We start from the raw sequence: 18,937 nt of genomic DNA, 5'->3' as shown, positions 1-18,937 counted from the left end.
GTTTTTCCTCTTTCCACGAAATGCTATAGTTTAGGATTTAGGGAATTATGCAAAACACACTTGCAGCGCCAGAGCTTCAATGGGTAATATCCCTGACGGGTAGTATTTGCTGATGGTGGGGGAAAATGTCTCTGGAAAGTGATCCAGTTGCAGGAGACTGAGCAATGGGTCCCAGGCCTTCTTAGTTCCAGGACTATCCTTCTTAAAATAAGTTTGAGAATGAAGTGCAAAAAATATGCCAATGTCACATTTGCTGAGTGCATTTAATAACAGAAAAATGTGCAATGCAAAGGCGTGTTTATACAACTAGCAATTGCACTGCAAAACCATTAACAGCTCACAGCCCAACCAGTCTTCCAAAATACAACTGTGATGCATTTAAAATCTGCAACTCTGCAAAGAGGTGCCCACAAAGTACCTTCTTCGAATTTGCATATTTGTGTACAAGAACACAAACCGTTTACGTGAGGCTTTAGCCCATTTAAAATGCTTAAAAAGATCCCCATTATTTGCTCTGCTTAAAATGCACACTCAAACTTTATTAAAAACATTTTTCAAAAAAAAAGTTTCATAAAGCTAGCCATCAGCGAGGCTCGATATAGGGGGTGGAAAATGGATCGTATATCTTTAACCCGCAGAACTTAAAAGGTTTTTTTTTTTGTTGTTAGCTAACAATGGAAACTTTTTTTTTTAAGTGTTTCCCTCCCTCGGTCTTGCCAAGCAATAGAAAAAAAAAAAAAAAGAAGAAAAGAAAAACTTGTTCCGCTGAGTTCAACCCCAGACAGGCTCACAACTTCCTTCCTGCTTTCCTCCCCCAAGCCCCCGCCTTTCTCCCTCCTCCCTCCTCCACCCCTAATCCCCCACCCCCACCCCCCCGCCCCAACTTTTTTTTTAATCGCACATTGAACAAACACTGAAGTAGCCGGGAGCAGACACTGACAGGGTAGTATCTCCACGGCCCAGAAGGGCGTGCAGGGCCGGCCGGCGTCGCCACTGCCCGGATCTCCCGCCCCTGCCAACCGGTTTCTCTTCTTTCCCACTCCCCCTTTTTTTGTCTTCCAAACGAAGTGAGGAAATCGTTTCTGAGCTTTAAAAAAAAAACTTTTAAAGTCATCTTTCACCTACGAGGTCTGCGTCCCTGGGTCATGTAGTCTGCACAGGACCCGGGAATCTGAGAAACTGCAGGTAAGCTTGGCGACTTTTTAATGGCTTTCGCCTCCGAACCCTCTTTCCCCTCACTGTCTGCTCTGGAGCGAATCTGAGGAATCTGGGATCCGAAAAAGCGCGGAGAGGTGGGTCGGGGAGACTGGCAAGGGGAGGGCGGCGTGCAGACGAAGGACAGGCGAGTTTTCGCCGTCTCTTCTGCTCTTCCGGACCGCTGGCTCTCCGCCGCCTACCCCGGCGCGCTGCAAGCATCCGCGGGCTCGGGCCGCCGGGCGGCCGGCTTGGCGCCGGGAGAGGGTGCCCTGGATGCGGAGAAGCCCTGCACTCGGCCGCGCGGCCTCGGGGCTTAGAGCTGGACCCCGGGAGGTTTGCAGAGCCGGGGCTCCAGCCCTGCTGCAGCAACGCACACGCATCGGTGTGGACGCGAGTCCCGAAGCCCGCAGAGGCAGCCGCGTCCTCGGACACCGGGTGTGTGGAGCGCGGACTCATTGTCCCCACGCGTGCGCGCGCGCGCGCGCGCGTATACATACACACACACACACACGTCCCTCCACTGGGGCGACGGCGGGGTGGGGGTGGGGGTGGGGGGCGGCAAGTATTGGTTCCGGTACAGGGGACGCGCAGCGCCTCGACACCGGGCGCGCGCAGACGCGCCCACACTCACAAAACACACTTGTTTGGGGACTGGCGACAAAGCCAGTGCTTAAAATGCCTCGGCTGCCGCCCTGCCGCGCGCCCAGGCCGTCGTAGGCCGAGGGACACAGCATCAAGGCCAGGGTCAGGAAGGTAAACGGCAGGCAAGCAGGGGTCGCCCCGGGAAAAGCAGGTTCACATCAGCTTTCCTCCGAGTCGGTCCCTGATGGCCAAGAGAAGGTGGAGCGAGGACATCCTGAAGCCCAAGATGGGGGCGGGGGGGGTGAGGGGGGTGGAGAGGCGAAAAGCTGTCCCGTTATACCCGGTATAGCCAGTGTTTGCAAAGCCGAGGAGACCCCGAGACGGTGGAGAGGGTGTCCTCACTCTCAGAAAGCTCAGAATCTGCCGCGCCCCGAACATAGGATTCAAGTAGTTGTATATCGTTCCCCGCCCGTCCCGCGCGGCTCTGGAGACAACTCTTAGCGTTTGAAATTGGAAGGGACCTTCAAGCGTATCACACACAGCGCATCACATCACCACCGCGCTGGCGACCGAGGGGGGCCCCCCCAGGTTTATGTCCTCGCCGTGCCGCACTGCCCCTATAGATAAGCCGTCCAGTGGCACCAGATCCCCGACAGATTGGAGTTCCGTGGGCCGGGGCCCGTCTTAATCCCCTAGCCGTCCCCCACACCCTCCCTCTGGGGTCCTGACTTGTTTCCTTGTGTCTTCACAGCGGCGCTGTTGTTTATGGACCTCTGGGCGGGGACTGAGCCCACTGTCTTGCCCCCCGCCCGCCGCCCAGGCCATGCCGCCCCATCTGCGCGCGGAGCCGCTGCCGCCGGGCCTCCGCGGCTGAGCCGAGAGCCGAGAGCCGCGGGAGCAGGAGACGCCGGCGGCAGAGCGGGAACGGGAGCGGCGGCGGCGGGCAGCGCGCAGGACCCAGTACTATGGCCATGTACTGCTATGCCCTCAACAGCCTGGTGATCATGAATAGCGCCAACCAGGTGAAAAGCGGCGGCGGCCCTCGGTCCAGCAGCAACGAGACGCCCCCGCCGCCAGGGAGGGCCGTGTTGAGCCCCGGCAGCGTTTTCAGCCCCGGGAGTGGCTCCTCTTTCCTCTTCCCCCCAGCTGAGTCGTTGTCACCGGAGGACCCCGGGAGCCCCCCGGGCTGGCGGAGTGGCCGGCGCAGGCTGAATAGCAGCAGCGGCAGCGGCAGCAGCGTGGGTAGCCCGAGCTGGGCCGGTCGTCTAAGAGGGGAAGGGCAGCAGATGGTGACCGCCGGTACCCTCTCCCCTCCTGGGCCGGAGGAGGCCAAGAGGAAGCTTCGAATCCTGCAGCGTGAGCTGCAGAACGTGCAGGTGAACCAGAAAGTGGGCATGTTCGAGGCGCACATCCAGGCACAAAGCTCCGCCACGCAGCCGCCCCGCAGCCCGCGTCTGGGCAGGGCTCGTTCGCCCTCCCCGTGCCCCTTGCGCAGTGTCAGTCAGCCCCCAGGAAGGGTCCTGGTTCAGAGCGAGGAGCGGAGGACCAAGTCCTGGGGGGAACAATGTCCGGAGACTTCCGAGGTCGAATCCGGGAGAAGAGGAGGCTCGCCCAGCGTCTGCCTCTCCAAGGACAAGGAGGGAGTAGTGGCACCTTTTCTCCGCCCTGCGGCCCCGTCAGGATCAGGGGCTCAGGGTCCCAGCGCTTCGGAGAGAATGGAGAAGGCGCTCCCTGCCGGACCCCACTGTGGCTCACCCACCGCTATGGAAGTTGACAAGAGGGGGTCTCCTCCGTTGGGAACTCAGAACTCCCAGGCTCCCTCGTTGGGACTGGGCAGAGTGAACTTAACCGTGGACACAGCAGTGGCAGCCCGAGCCACATCCACCGTTCCACACCATCCACACGACCCTGCCCTAATTGAGCCGTCTGAGAAGGCTCGTGAACTTGGGGGTGCGCACCCCCTGGAGGCCCTGGCCAAGAGTCAGGGGCAGTTTCTTGGCCGTGAGACAAGCCCGGCCCCAGAGAGGGGCGGACCCCGCAGCGGAGAGCCCCCTGGGAAGGTGGGGAGAGGAACTCTGTCCGATGGCATGCCGAGCTCCCGGGCGCCTGGGGCTGACGGAAGGCCAGAGGAGAGGACTGGGAACGCACAGAGTCCGGCGGAGGTCCCTGAGGCTCCGACCTGGTTCAGGCAGGGTTCCAGAGGCTCTGCCGGGACACAAAGTGGGGCCCTAGTGGTCAGGGAGGCACCGCCGGCCTCTAACAGAGTGGATGAAGGGTCCGCGACGCTGGGCTTGCTTGGGGGCAGCAGCTCAGAGCAACCAGGGACCCCGGAGGTGGAGGCGGGAGTTCCGTCTGGTGGAATGTTGGAGCCTTTGCCCTGCTGGGAAGCTGCAAAAGAACTGAAAGAACCCCAGTACTTTCCTGGGGACAGGGTGGGCGTGCCGCCTGGGACCTCCAGGGTTTGGCTGAGCCCCATGGAAGAAGCCTGTCTGGCCTGGACGTGTGGCACAGCGGTGCAATCCAAGGGGACTTGGGGAGGCCAGCCACAGGGCAGAGACGCCCACCTCAGCCCAGAGCGGCTCTCCCCAGCACAGAAGGACAAGCCTTCCCTGGGAGAGGCCTGTGGCCGAAACAGCATCCCTGCCGTCATCATCACAGACATGGGTACAGACGCGGATGCCCAGGAGGACAGGGCCTTGGAGGAGGCGCAGGGAAGCCCTCGGGGCAGCCTGCCGCTGAGGAAACTCTCCTCTTCATCTGCCTCCTCCACTGGCTTCTCCTCCTCCTATGAGGACTCGGAGGAGGACATCTCCAGTGACCCTGAGCGCTGCCTGGACCCCAACTCTGCTTTCCTGCATACCCTGGACCAGCAGAAGCCCAGAGTGGTATGTCTTGCCTTGAGATTTTTCTAGAACTTGTGCTGCTTTCATGCCCGTGTGTCCCTTTTTCTTACTTTCTACTGAGTCGGGAAGACCCTGACCAGGGCCCTGGGGCAGTCACAACGTGTAATTCTCTCCAGGTGTTCCTGGGAGGCACCTAGGCCCTGGCCCTGCGCTTTGTAGCTTGGACAGCAAATTGGAGTCACTTCTGTTACTGTTTCCATGTACATCTTAAAAGACATTTTTAAAGGTACCTCGGGTAGGTCACCACTCACTTCTTGGGAAGATCATATTCATGAGGGTTACCAAAGGCTTCCTGATTAATCTCCAGAGATAGAGAACAGAGCTGTAGCTTTTGTCTGATCAGGTGAAACCCTTTAATTCTGTGATTCATTTAGGCAGAGGGGAAACTGACAAGGATGTCAGCAAATTAATTCAGCCTGTACTAATAGGCCAGGAAAATGAGTGATGTGATTCTGTGACAGGTCCCTGAAATCTGTAGATAATGGCTGTGTCTGTTGGGTGAAAAACCACCTCACCTCAGTCAATTGTCAGGATATTGCAATATTTGTGGGGCCAACAGATGTAAGAAAGAGTTTGCTGTATGATTTAAAATGAAAAGCATGGTTTGAGGTAAGGAGACGGTTTCTTTAATGACAGAATATTACAATAGGTTGAATTGCCTGAGATAAACACCTGGGTGATACCCTTAGCGTATATACCTCTTCATGGACATACTTATTGTCTGGTACAGGTACATTTCAAGTACATTTCCAAGTGCATCTGTTGTGATTCAGCACACTGACATGTTGTTCTGGCTATGGCAGCAGACAGGGGTTTATTTCTGTACACGGTTTATCTCAGTGCTAGGCTGTTTTAGCTCTTAGGAGGATCAGAGCATCGGACGGAAGACATATAAGAGTTGAAGCTATCGCTTCTGAAAAGGTCTGGACTTTCTCTAAGCTTTTCCAGAGTCTGGGGAATTTCCTAGTTTGGTGTGTGAGGGGGTTCTTGTGCTACCTTGGGGGAAAGTCTGCATTTTTATTGTAGTAGGTAGTCTTCCGACTTAATCTTGAGTATCACGTACTATTCACTCAATGTGTTAAGCCACAGCAGCTGAGAACTTTATAGTTCTACACTACATTCTTCTCTAAGGTATTTTGGACTCCAAAGCATATTTCTATCACACTCCCACTTCAGAAATCACAGTCTGAATCTCAGAAGACCAAGCGTTTCTTTTCATAAGACTCTGCTTTCTGCTGATGGTGGGGAGGCAAATGTATATGCAAAATGTGGTCCCCATCACCCTGGCATTTTGTGGCCAGCACAAGGCACCTGACATGGACACATCTGGTCCACCTGGAAGGGGATGGTGGTAACGGGAAGGTGGAATATGCTTCTCACTGAAGGTATGGCCCAGATTTCTCTGCCCGCTTATCCACAATTAAAGGCCCATGAGACGGTCCTCTGTTCCTCTCCTCCCTTTGGCTTTTTAAACCCTGGAGCACAGCCGGCACAGCCAAGTTTTTTTTCACTTGTTCTCCAACTTTCCATTTGCCCTTTCTAGTGGTGGATTAGCAGCTCCTATTGGCTGGCTCTCAAAGTATTTTGTGTGTCCTGATGTTTGAAAAGGGCTCTTGTCTGGAAGTAAGTTAAAGGGGAGATAAATAATGACAGGTGATAATTTTTTTTTTTTTTCATGTGCCAGAAGGATGCCAGCTGAGAAACCAGAGGGTTGAGTGGTGTCAAGTTAGCAAACAGGTCCAGAGGTGGAAATGAGGCCTGACGGCTGTCCAGCTTACCTCCCTCCTTTAAATAAGGTTTCAGACACCCACAGAATAGGGCCAGGGAAAAAAAATCCCCCGACAGCCTCGTTTTCTGAATCACATGAGGCCAAGGGCGAGTGGGGAGGGGGGTGGAGGGAGGGAAGGGTGGGTAGCCAACTGGAAATTATGGGATCCTAGGGACTTTTGAGTTTTTGGTTGAGTGATAAACTCAGTTTTCTTTTTTTGTACAGATTGTTATGGTGGAGCCTTATCAGTGACACCGCAACATCTGTTCTTTGGGTCAAAAATCACTTGATTACCTGAGATGGATATTTTGTCTACAGAAGGCCAGACAACTTGATTGACTGGGCCTTTCGGCTGGGCTGTTCAGTGTTTGACAGATAAAACCCGAGCTGGCGCTGTTTGAGGTTCGGTCAACACTCAGTCCCCTTCTCTGGGCTGTGCTGCTTCTGTCTACACTGCAGCCCTGCACTCAGGGGCATACACATGCCCACGCACACTCCCAACACCCCACTGGGATGCACAGGTTGGAAACCTGAGTGTTCAGCCTGGCGGTCACACAACCAACCCCTGACCCTTAGACCCATGCTGAGAACATTTTTGTGTGTGTGCCACCCTGTCTTTCCACAGAGTTAAACCTTCTCGTGCTCTTGCGGAGGGGTGACTCTGTGTGACGCTGTGTGTGAGGGGTGACTGTGTGTGACGTGTGTGCCGGTGGAGGTGACGGCCCCGCAAAGCCTGAAGCCTGGCTGCCAGGTTAGCTCTCCTGCTCTCTGGCCTCTCTGCCTGCTCCCTGCCTGTGAGAAGCCCCAGCTTTCGGTGCAGGGGGATTCGAAGACGTCCTTGTACTTAAAAACAAAGTGAAAAGTCGTTTGGAAACACACTCTGAAACTCCTTTAGCCATTTAGATGATGCAAATGAGCAGAGGCCTTTTTACTGAACGGGTGTGTGGTGAGAACCTTCTCTGCTCATTTGCTTCCCTGGGTAGGAGCTGTAAAGACACCCTCAGAAACATGCAAAGTGCTTGAGGCCTTTCCTGGGCTTCAGGCTTCAGAGGAGCCTGACAGATATGCTTGTCTCGGAAATAGAATGTTCCAAATTTTTGCACCTGTGTGTCTGTTTATAAAGGATCAGACGCTTGAAATTTGCTCAGAAGTAGTTGTTGTACGTGCCTTGCGTTCAATGGCTTAAATTCAGGCATGTTCACATTTACTCTTTTCTGAGATCTGAACAGAAATGAATTGCCCTGAGGAAGAATGGTGTTCTCGCTTGTTCTTTAAGGCAACTAGAAATTAATCAACAGTTCTTGACTTCCTTCTGTTAATCCATTTAAAAGTAAGTGGGCCATTGAAATGCCAGGTTTAAAGCACTAAGTTAAGAAAAGCATGCTTTTTACTTAAAAAAATAGGTTTTTATTGATTTATTCCAAAATCGTGCTAACAGTCATGTGTACGATAACGAAAACAAAATGTTGGTCTGATTATCTGGGAGGCATATAAAGAAGTATAATACAAAATCTTTGCCTTCTTGGGGGTTACTACTTTTTCAGGGCCTTTGAAATTTTGTTTCCTTTACTTTATTCGTGTTAACTAGTTTTGTTGTCTTTTTTTTCAGGTTCAAAAAGCAAACTAATATATGGTAAAAAAAAATTTGAACATTTTAAAATGGTTTTATGTGGTTTTTAAAAGTGTGAAATTTTTCCAATTAAAATTTAGACGTCTTAGAGGGATCTTTGGGGGGAAACGAATCTAGTGGTAAGTTCTTTTAAGTGGAAAATTCTGGAAGAGAATATTGAAGGCCCAGATTTATGGGGTAAAGAGTTCAGGTTGCATATGTTATTTTCCTAAGATGGGGCACCCTTCCACCTCAGGTGTATGGCGAGGGTCTTTCTGGAAAGGGCTTAGGACCTTTCAGATCTGAGAGAACCCCAAGTCATTTATGTGAGGTTCTGACTGTTACCCTGATCTGTTTAGGGAGGAGACCAAGACTCAGAGAGGCAAAGGGACCTAAAGACTGCAGCTCTGGCTCAGATTCCCATTTTAAAATATGCACTCTGCTTGAGAATGATCTCACGGGGACCTATAGAGTTGTAACTCTGCGTGACTATGTAATTCTAGAGATTGGATTCAAAACCTGCTGTATATGAAATAGGTATCAGAGTGTTTGGAAAAGTGACAAGATTTCTGTGGTGTGGACCTCAGGCAGCTGAGTCTGAAACAGGGCACATTTAATTCTGTGCTTTTCTCTCAGACCCATTCATTGATCTGTTTCTCTTACCTGAAAGAATGGTTCTTTATAATTCCACATTGAAAAAGCATCATCAAATAAATCAGTACTATACCCAAGATTCTCGTTAATGATTAGACTGATATTAGAGGCTGTGCTGGTAGGATGCCAGCATGCTAACCTGAAAAGTGAAAAATACATTCTGTTATCTGAGGGCTTTGGCCTCCTCAGATATTTAAGTTTGGAAATTGAGGCTTTGCCAGTACAGAGCCAAAACATCACTTCAAAGAATTTGTTTTATCAAAGATGAAAGTATAATTCATCCAGCTTAAAATCCTTCAAGTAAAGGTGAGACAGAGGAAAACAGAGATGGGTATTTAGGCATCACAAAAACACATCTCAAGATTTACCAGGCTTTTAGGTTTAACAACAACAACAAAAAAAAAACCAACATTAGACTGGACAGTTTCTGCTTTTAGAGAAATGTATTTCAGGTGTTACATAAAGCATTTCCAGAACTTTTGTTTTTAGCGCTGAGTTGCTACCGAGTCCCTTTTCTGATTTTTGTTGGCACATACCAGGTAAATGTAGTTACAGATTAGATTAGTCCTCTGTAGTTTATTTATATTCCTAGGAGCATTGATAACATTGTTTAGGCTTGTGAGGTTTCAATTTAGTTATCTAAAGGTAGAATTTAAAGCAGTTAATGGAAATAATTTTATGTCCTGGTTGAACAAGCTTTGTAGACTTCAGGTAATCAGAGATTCAGGATTAACTCATGAACTCTTCTGTATTGTGTTGTGGGCACGCCCTCAGCATGGAAGGGTCTATAGATTTCTTTTTTTAATCTTTATTGAATTTGTTACAATATTGCTTCTGTTTTAGGTTTTGTTTTTTTTTTGGCTGGAAGCCTTGTGGGATCTTAGCTCTTGGGCTAGGGATCGAACCCACATCCCCTGCATTGGAAGGCAAAGTCTTCACCATGGGACTGTTAGGGAACTCCCGTCTATGGGTTTTGTTAAGAGGCATGGACTGTTAGGGAACTCCCGTCTATGGGTTTTGTTAAGAGACGAAATACTGGCATTGTAGGTTATGTATGTCATGCCCTCCAGTCCATGACAAATGTGTCTTGCAATTATTTTTTTCCTGACTAGGTGGAATTGACATTGTGAATGATTTATTTTTCATGTATCAGGGAGCTCATTGTTTACAAAATCACAGCAAACCCAACTGTGAACTTGTTGGTAACGTGAAAAGCCATTTAGAGTGCCAGTGGCCATTGTCTCGTTGGAATATTTGGGGTTTTGTAAGTCCAGTTCTCCTGAGTGCCATTCTGTGGTTGCGTACTGTTAACTTAGTTAACTAAGGGTTGTGGCACTATAGGTGACCTAACAACATAGGAACACTCAGCTTTATAGCATTCCCTCAGACCAGTGGGTCCAGTCTGCTTGACTGTGGAGGCCACCTGGGGGGCTGGAAGAATCTGCCAACCTGGTCCTATGACCCTGTAGTCAAACTCAGCTTGCTGTAGTTGTGCCCTCACCTCTCTCACTGTGGCCCCACCAGATACCTGGGCATTCATTTTTCCAGAGGTGAATTATTATTTAAAGACACTTCAGGTCTCCTGGGCTAAGAGACAATATAGATATAAATATGATCTCATTAGGAAGGTAGGGCTCTGTTCATAGAATTTAAAAAAATAACAAAATTTTTTCTATGACCTGCATAATTATCATAATATAAATCTGAGTCTGGGAGAGGCTTTAGAGCTCCTTGCCTCCAATATCCACGTTTTACAGATGAGGAAAGTGAGGCCAGAGAGTATTCAATATAGTCATGTTTTACATTTTTTTTTTCACTTATAAAACTTCATTAGTGGATAAACTCCTTACTCCCCTGGGAAGATCCACCTTGGCTTTCAACATAGGACATGCTTTTGAAATGTGGGTTAATGGAATGGATGAATGCATGAGTAACAGGCAGTAGCTCTGCTGCATTGTCTACCTGTAGAAGAACTGTGGCGTTATCTGCAAGAGGAGGGACAAAGAAAGGGGGGAAAGAACAATGAAGACAAGCTCGTTGCTCATTCCCGAGACCTTTCTGCCACAGGAGTAGGGGTGTCTGACTGAGGTTTCCGAGAACTGGGTGAAATCCAAGGCCACACGTGCCTGCAAACCCTCTGAAAAATGGGGAGCGGAGGCATGACCTTGCAGAGTAGGGGATGAGAGTTCAGGGGGGCCGTGTTTTAAAGTGCCTTAGATGGTTCCCAGAATGTAGTAGAGGCTCAGTTAACGTTAGTGGAGGTGGAGTTAGGAGACACCTTGAGTAGTAATGTCTGGAAAATCCACTGGGCCTCTTGGAAGACATGCTTGGTAGCAGCTTAAGATTTTGTTTAGGTGTACTACATTACAATCCTAGAAAATGATTGTGCCTCACCCAGTAAGGCTAGAATGAAATCGATTTCTCAAAACCCAGTGTTTACAGTCTACTTGTGAATTCACCAGGCTTCCCTGGTGGCTCAGACAGTAAAGTGTCTGCCTGCAATGCAGGAGACCTGGGTTCAATCCCTGGGTTGGGAAGATCCCCTGGAGAAGGAAATGGCAACCCACTCCAGTACTCTTGCCTGGAAAATTCCATGGACAGAGGAGCCTGGTAGGCTACAGTCCATGGAATGGCAAAGAGTCGGACACAACTGAGCGACTCACTCTCTCTGTGTGAATTCACAGGCGACTGTGGGACCACAGCAGCTTCTTCAAGTGCAGTTCATACAACAGTGAGAAGGCTGGTCTTACCTTCTCTCTGTCTCCTAGTGTAGTTTCCTTTGATTCAGTGATGGGATTGGGGATCAAAGATCAGCACCAGCCTCAGGGAACAAGATCTCCCGGAGTGTCTGAGCAGGGAAGACCACTCTGATGATTCTCATGGGAAGGCAGGGCCCTCCAGGCTTTCTCTGGTGAGGAATGACATATGATCATCATTCCACTGATAAGCCAACACGCAGGCTTTTGACTAACTTGTCTGGAGTGTTTCTAAAACAGTTTCATTAAGAATTCACTCTTAGAGATCTGATCTTTCCCCTCTGTTGAGTTTTACTTGGGCATTTTACTGACTTGATATTACTTAATGGAAACCCATTCAACAAAAGATATCTCTTCAGGCCACTGGTCAGTACTACATGTTTAATTTGCTGAAAATTTTACTTCTGTTTTGCTCCAAACCGGCTGTTAAGTTTTATAAGTAACCAAAAAGAAGGAGGTACTGACAGTAAGCAAGCAGAATGAACCTTTGCAGTTCATATTTATGTAGGATTTAAAGAGGCGGGGGTGGAACATGGAGGGGGAGGATACATTTTTATTTTCCCATTGTAGAATAAGTAGAAAAAAAACTCCTCATTTGATCTGGTGGTGACAAATATTGGACTGAAGAGATCCCACCCTCTTGAAGGTCACTATTATTCTGTTAGTCTAGCTTTTTACCTTTGTGGTAAAATTCTGGGTGGAAAGGGAAAATAAAATGATGCAGCATCTCAAACAGAGGCATTGAGATCATTTCCATTGACCTGGTGACTAAGATTAGGGTTTGCCTAACCCAGAGATGGGGCTTCCCTGGTGGCTCAGTGGAAAAGAATCCGCCTGCCAATGCAGGAGACACAGGTTCCATCCCTGGATCAGGAAGATCCCCTGGAGAAGGAAATGGCAACTCACCCTAGTATTCTTGACTGGGAAATCCCATGGGCACAGGTGCCTGGTGGCTACAGTCCATGGTGTCACAAAAGAGGCAGACACAACTTAGCAACTAAACAACAACCCAGAGATGATGTAAGTATTATGATGCAGGGTAAGCCCTTTCCTTGGCCAAGCAGAACCTGGTCTATTTGCTCACGTTTATAAAACTGATCTTAATGCGTCCAGAAGGCAGGAACGAGGTACTTTTGCTTTGGGCTTTTGGAACTGTGACAGCACTTTTCTTTCCTGACCCGTCTCAATGGGTCCTCTGCTTCCTACTCCCCCCACCATCCATTTAATCAGGATGAATAAACTGATTGTACTGTTTCCCAAGAAGAAGCTGTAATACATTTTATATTAACAGCGCTTAATATTTTCATTCACTGTGGGGAGTCTTCAGAGTGCCTCAGAATGGAGGGATTTGGTTCCCCGGTGACCAGCCATCCACCAGCTCACCCCACAATCTCTCTTGGTATGCTGTGAGTTTGTGGGACCCCGGCAGTTACTGGGGAGGTCCCTGCACCCCCAGGCGGTTCCCAGCGAGTGTTTTTCCAGTTTCACTGACATTCTTTCCAGGCTCAGCTCAATTTGTTTTCTTCTTCTCTATGGCAATTGATGACTGAGTCGTAAAATGTATAATTCAGCAGGATCTCGTGTTAAGCGCTTCTTCCATAGTTGTGTAGGAGCTGGTGTTTGGCTAGTCCTCTGCTATGCATGGGTGTGTAAGGTTTTCTTTTTGCAAGTTAGCTATCTAAAGAGTAGGTTTAAGAAAATACACCTCATAACTATGGGGAAAGGATACCGGCTCGGGTACAGAGAGGAACTCAGGGAGTATCACTTCTGTAATCCTTATCTAACCTGAATCTATTAGCAGGAAACTGAAAAGGCCTGTGTATGACAATGAGATAAACAGTTTAATCTGTTAACAATGTCAAGTGGAAAATCCAACCGCAGCCAGTAGCTTAAGAAATGGCTCTTAAGAAACGGCTAGGACGTTTTGTTGGGACAGCAGATCCTGAGACCTGGGTTGCTGAGCCAAGCATAGGAAAATGGGTCGCTGTGTGTTCAAGCTGGGAGGTTGGGAAGACACTGGTTTGAGAGACTTCTGGAAAATCCTTACAGATAGAAAAATGTGCTGACGTACGGGACGTTTTGAATGCGTTATAACTGGATATTTTAGTCTGCATGAGACCATCGAAATCTTTTCCTCCTCTTCACCATTGTCATCATCTTTGTCACAGCATTAAGTAGTCATTAGTATTCAGCATTTAGCTAATTCCAGTAATTTAGGACACACAAGACGTTCTCTGAGAAGGTCTTACTCCAGGAGTGCAGTGTGCTGGAAAGACTAGGACTCTCAGATTCGGTCCTTGGTTTCTTTGGGTTTTGGTGACGTCATTTGTAAAATGGGTGTATCGATCATCTTCTGATCTCGTGTGGTCTTTTGTGAGTCTCAAATGACATTGTGTTTGTAGAGTCATTTTGAGAGTATATGCTTTCCTGTCTAAGTTTTTTTTATTATGAATACTATGATGTTGCTTTTTTCCCCCCAAGTTTTCTCTTTATTTCTCCAGTACTCATTTGTTTATTTCTGTCACGCATACCCTTCCGTATACTTGTTTTTTTTTTTAATAAACAATGATCTATATTATTTTTTAAAGTTGACATATAGTTACCTTATGGTATCATATTACTTTCAGGTGTACAAATATGATGTTGTTTTTATAAGTCTTTCCAAAAGTGGATGGATGAGGGCAAGCACTGTACCAATGCAAGATACGCCCACATCTGTGTTGCCAGAGGAGAAATTGCTAAGAAGTATGTCAGAGACAACCTTTATGTCCATAGCAGAGCCAGTTCTGACGTGGGCATGACAGTGGGGCTGGGAAGCAGGGATGAGCAGACACTCGAAATTGCATCCTAGTTCGACTCCAGCTGCTCAGTAGCGCACCTCTTCCTGCCTGAGTGACCATCGCAGCCAGAGCACTTTATGCTTCTGTGGTTTGCTAACCCTGCGAATGCGATGGACACGAGGAACGGCTGGCGGGAGTGAGGAGTGGGTGCAGAGCAGGGGTCTGATGTACCTCGAGCAGGGCTGTCAGCTCCTGAATAATTGAGACCAGACCACAACTCCATCTGGAGTCCAGGGATGCTTAATGGGGGCATTGATTTTTCCAGTACCATGTGGTGGTTTTCTCTTGTGTCTTAGGAAGTGAAAGAGAAGATTTCAGCAAAATCTTGAGTCTTTAAAGCAGACATTTCATTTGGCAGTTAGATGCTGGGCACTTCTAAAGTATGGCTGGGTCCTGGCTAGATCCCAAAACCCGTGCCCAGAGCTGGACCTCCTTTCCGGTGACTGCCCATGTTGAGAGGCGGAGGTGGCACCCCCATGGCTGCCCAAACAACAGGCATTGGTCTACCATCTCTGTCTGCAGTTACCTCTGCTGAGGAGAATGGCTTAATTGATGCGATCCCTGTCCTTGGGGATGTGCCCTCTAGGGCAAAGTGGATGCCAACAGACATACTTGAGATTTGCGAAATGCAAGAACAAGTTGTCTAACTATTAAACAAGCACAGTCATTAAATATGAGTTAATAAATAATGAATTGGTGTTGGCATGGAAAATGCAGGAAGCTTCAGTGCGTGTCGTGGAACAAGGAATAGAGGAATCTGGGCAGCAGCCACTGAAGATAGTCAAGGCCTTGAAGGGTTTGCTATCTCTGTTAGAAGTGGTCAAGAAAAGACACTATTCTGGATCCAAAGGCTCTTGGAGGTTGGAGAGGATGGGGACACCCACCTTAATGCAATGCTTAAATGACTGTGCTGTAAATATGCTCTTGTGAGGCTAAGATGGGGTCTTGGGGGACCCCTCCATCCTCACCCCAGTCGACCACAGACACATGGTCAGGAAAACTTGGGAGGGGCTTCTACTTAGTATCTGTCCTGTGCTTAGTTGCTCAGTTGTGTCTGACTTTTTGCGATCCCATGCCCTGTAGCCCGCCAGGCTCCTCTGTCCATGGGGATTCTCCAGGCAAGAATACTGGAGTGAGTTGCCATGCCCTTCTCCAGGGATCTTCCCAATCCAGGGATCGAACCCATATCTCCTGGATTACAGGCAGATTCTTTACTGTTTGAACTACCAGAGAAGCTTGAGTCTGAATCTTTGGAAGAGTTCTGGGGAGGCTGGCTGGGCTAGGGGCTGTGTAGACCCTTCCAGGGAGAGAGCCCTGGTGTGGAGTCAGGACAGTCCTGGGTTTGAGTCTAAGCTCTGCCACCTCCTGACTGTGTGACCCTAGAGAAATGTCTTACTTTTCTGTTCCTCGGTTTCAACATCTGTGCAGTGGGGCTGATAATACCAGCCTTAAGATGGTGAGCCTTAAATGAGGCCATGTGTGAAGTGCCTGGCGCCGTGTCTGGATGTATGAAATGCTCAACAGACAGCAAGGTGGGAGGACTTAGAGGTAGCCCCGCTGTCGTTCCTGAGCATATTAAGCTGAACTTGCAATGTCCACCATTCTCTTCGCTTAGGTGAAAGTGCTGAGGGCACCCAAGGGAATATTGCCTACTGGTGCCCTTCTTCCCCTAGAAGAAAAAGTGGGGACTGAGGTCTTTTGGATGCTGAGGTTAGTGGGAGGTGTAGGGAAGTTAGGGGGGGTCTGCTGGAGAAGAGGACTCCGGCCAGCCACAGGTGAAGTCACACCCTCACTCTGTCCCAGAGAAGAACTTCACCTCTCTGAGCCTCGGTTTCTTCATCTGCCAAGTGAGGATGACCACCCTTCCTCGTGGACTCTGGAGCTGATGAGCTGAGATTGTGTGTCTCAAGGTCCTGACACAGAACAGGCAGGGATAGAGGCAGCCTGTCTCTGGCCCCTCGTCCCCAACCAGGACCCTAACTTGCCTTCGTGGAGTGGCCCCTGGCCGTCTCACCCCAAAGTGCCGTTAACTGTGAAGGATGGTGACAGAATGGGTGGCAGGATTTGTTTTTCCAAGAAGGTTTCTCCGTTGTAGGAGAGGCCTCACTTTGTCACCAGGGCTCAGAGCTTCAAGAGTAGAAAACAATCCATTAGATCCAGCTGCTGGGCAAGAGGTGTCAGGTTACTCACCTGGGACCTGCCTCTAGTCCTTCTGTTTGGGAGGTGGAAACTGACAGGTCCCCCAGGCAGGAGGCCCAGCCTTCTAGGGGTGAGGAACCCTCCATCTCTTCTCTCCCCTCCCTTCGCTCCTCTGCTTTCTTGCTGCATTTTTTAGAGTCACCATCATGCATAAGAGAGAGGATGGAGTGTCTGGGTGTGTGTGTGTGTGTGTGTGTGTGTGTGTGTAAGAAACACCACCACTTTGTCTAGCTGTGGCTCTTCCCACCAGGGAGGTCTTTGAACTTGTATGTGGTTTGATTGGCCTTCATTGCTTCCCTGTAGTGTGTCTGCTGGTGGGCTGGGCACACGCTTATTAAGACAGGATCTTTCTTAGGGTTTCCCTGCCAGTCCAGTAGTGAAGACTCCACCTTTCAATGCGGGGGGTGAAGGTTCAACCGGTGCGGGGAGCGGGGGGAGGGGAGGAGCTAAGATGCCTCACAGCCAAAAAACCGAAACATAAAATAGAAACAGTATTGTAACACTTTCGATAAAGACTTAAAAAAAGAGAGAGAAGAAGAAGACAGGATCTTTCTTAGGTGGCTCAGCGGGTAAAGAATCTGCAATTCAGTGGACCCAGGTTCCATCCCCGGGTTGGGAAGATCCCCTGGAGGAGGAAATGGCAACCTACCCCCATATTCTTACCTGGAGAATCCCATGGACAGAGGCCACAGTCCATGGTGTCGCAGAGTTGGACATAACTGAGAGACTAACACTTGCACTTTTTTCACTTTTTCTTAGATTTAAGAGATGCTTTCTTCCACTGCAGACCCAACTGACGCCTTGAGGCCCAGGCTGGGTCTCTGCAGCCCGCTTTGCACACCCCAAAGGAAAGAAAGCACAGGAGAGCTTGCCCAGCATTTCCCAGCCCCACAGCTGCTTTTTGCCATTGTCCTGGCTCAACAGACCTGTTGAGCTGCTCTTGGGGCCGGGAGGGTGGGGGATGGTGTGGTGGGAGAGCACAGTCAGGTGGCCGGGCTGAGCTGGACCGCCCGGGGCACACCAGCACACTTCGGCGTTGCAGGAGGGCCTGTAGGAGCCTATGTAGACTCTCCCAGGAACTGGGGCTGCGTGGCCACAGGTGGGTCCCCTTCCCCAACCCACAGAGCAGCACAGACTGTCTGGGCCACACATCACCACCGTCTTGGGCACCCTGCCTGCCAAACACGGGCCTCTCCTCTGGCGTACTGCCAATGTGGAAATCCCCCTTTCCTTCTTGACTATAATACGCGGTGACAGCTTATGCTGTGATTCCTTGGGGTTCGCATCTTTCCTGCCTGCCTCTGGTCCTCACTCACCTTCCCATTCCCAAGTCGGCCACTCGATGTCCGAGCAGAGTTTCTAGACCCTGAGCTGTTGAGTCCTTCCCATGATGTTACTGGACCACATACCCTTTCGGAGAGATGGGTCTCAGGGCTGGCCTGTGATAACATCCCCCTGAGCCCCAGTCTCCTGCTCTTCGCACGACGGAGGGGCTGACGTCTGGGAGGAATGAAACCACGAAAAGAACTTGTTAGCATGTGGCAGCCTTGACCTCAGAGGCAGTCTGGATGGTGAGTGTGCTGGACAGTAGCTCCCTTATTGCTCCGACCTGGAAATATACACAGGATGGTAATTAGTTTCCATCCCAGGCTAAGGCCGTATGGAGCAGTGTCTGAGACGCTGTTTGCCTTGCGGTATCACACTATACATTAAGCATCAGCCCACTCCCTCCAGGGAACCGCCTCCCGCCTCACTGCGGGCTGTTGGTTCATGCCGAGAAACTGAACCAACTCTTGCAGGTCAGAGGTTCTTCCTGGCATTCTTTCTTTGGCATTCTGGACTGGCCTAGATTTTCTGGTCTGTCACCATTGGCCTCAAATACCACATCCCCAGAGGAAGGCAGTGAGTCTCACCAGGAGATGCAGAGGAAGGGAGCTGGCCCTAAAGGTCGGCGTGGGTTAGCCTGGCGGGAAGTGCCCTGAATGTCCCAGGTGGCACATTGCTGGGGATTATTAGTCTGGGGCTTCTGACTGTGGCTTGCAGACATATGACATGTGACCTTGGAAAGAAGATTTCAAGAACTTCAGAAAATAATTCAGTATGACTCCATGACCAGGTATTGTAAAAGGGAATATAAGGTCTCTGGTGGCTCAGTGGTAAAGAAAGTCTGCCTGCCAGTGCAGGAGAGACTGGTTCCATCCTGGTCCGAGAAGATCCCACGTGCTGCGGCGCAATTAAGCCTGTGTACCACAACTATTGAGTCTGTGCCTGTGAGCCTGGGAACCACAGCAACTGAAACCCCCACGCCCTAGAGCCGGTGCTCTGCAACAAGAGAAGCCACTGCAATGTGAAGCCCACGTACGGCAACTCGAGAGCAGCCCCTGCTCTCCCAACTAGAGAAAAGTCCACACCCCGATGAAGACCCAGCA

General features: G+C 49.7%; 1 protein-coding gene across 1 annotated transcript in view; it reads left to right on the top strand.

Annotated features, from left to right (window-relative positions):
* Positions 1–883: 883 nt before the first annotated feature.
* ITPKB (inositol-trisphosphate 3-kinase B) overlaps positions 884–18,937 on the top strand; it is a 105,100-nt gene continuing 87,046 nt past the window's right edge. The window contains exons 1-2 of the mRNA XM_027564623.1: positions 884–1,185; positions 2,531–4,664. Coding sequence (XP_027420424.1) covers positions 2,745–4,664 — 1,920 coding nt within the window. The 5' untranslated portion in view covers positions 884–1,185; positions 2,531–2,744. The remainder of the gene's footprint in view (positions 1,186–2,530; positions 4,665–18,937) is intronic.

Source organism: Bos indicus x Bos taurus, chromosome 16 (genome assembly GCF_003369695.1).
Source record: "Bos indicus x Bos taurus breed Angus x Brahman F1 hybrid chromosome 16, Bos_hybrid_MaternalHap_v2.0, whole genome shotgun sequence".
In the NCBI taxonomy this organism is placed as follows: Eukaryota; Metazoa; Chordata; class Mammalia; order Artiodactyla; family Bovidae; genus Bos; species Bos indicus x Bos taurus.
This window is presented reverse-complemented; position numbering and strand designations above follow the sequence as displayed.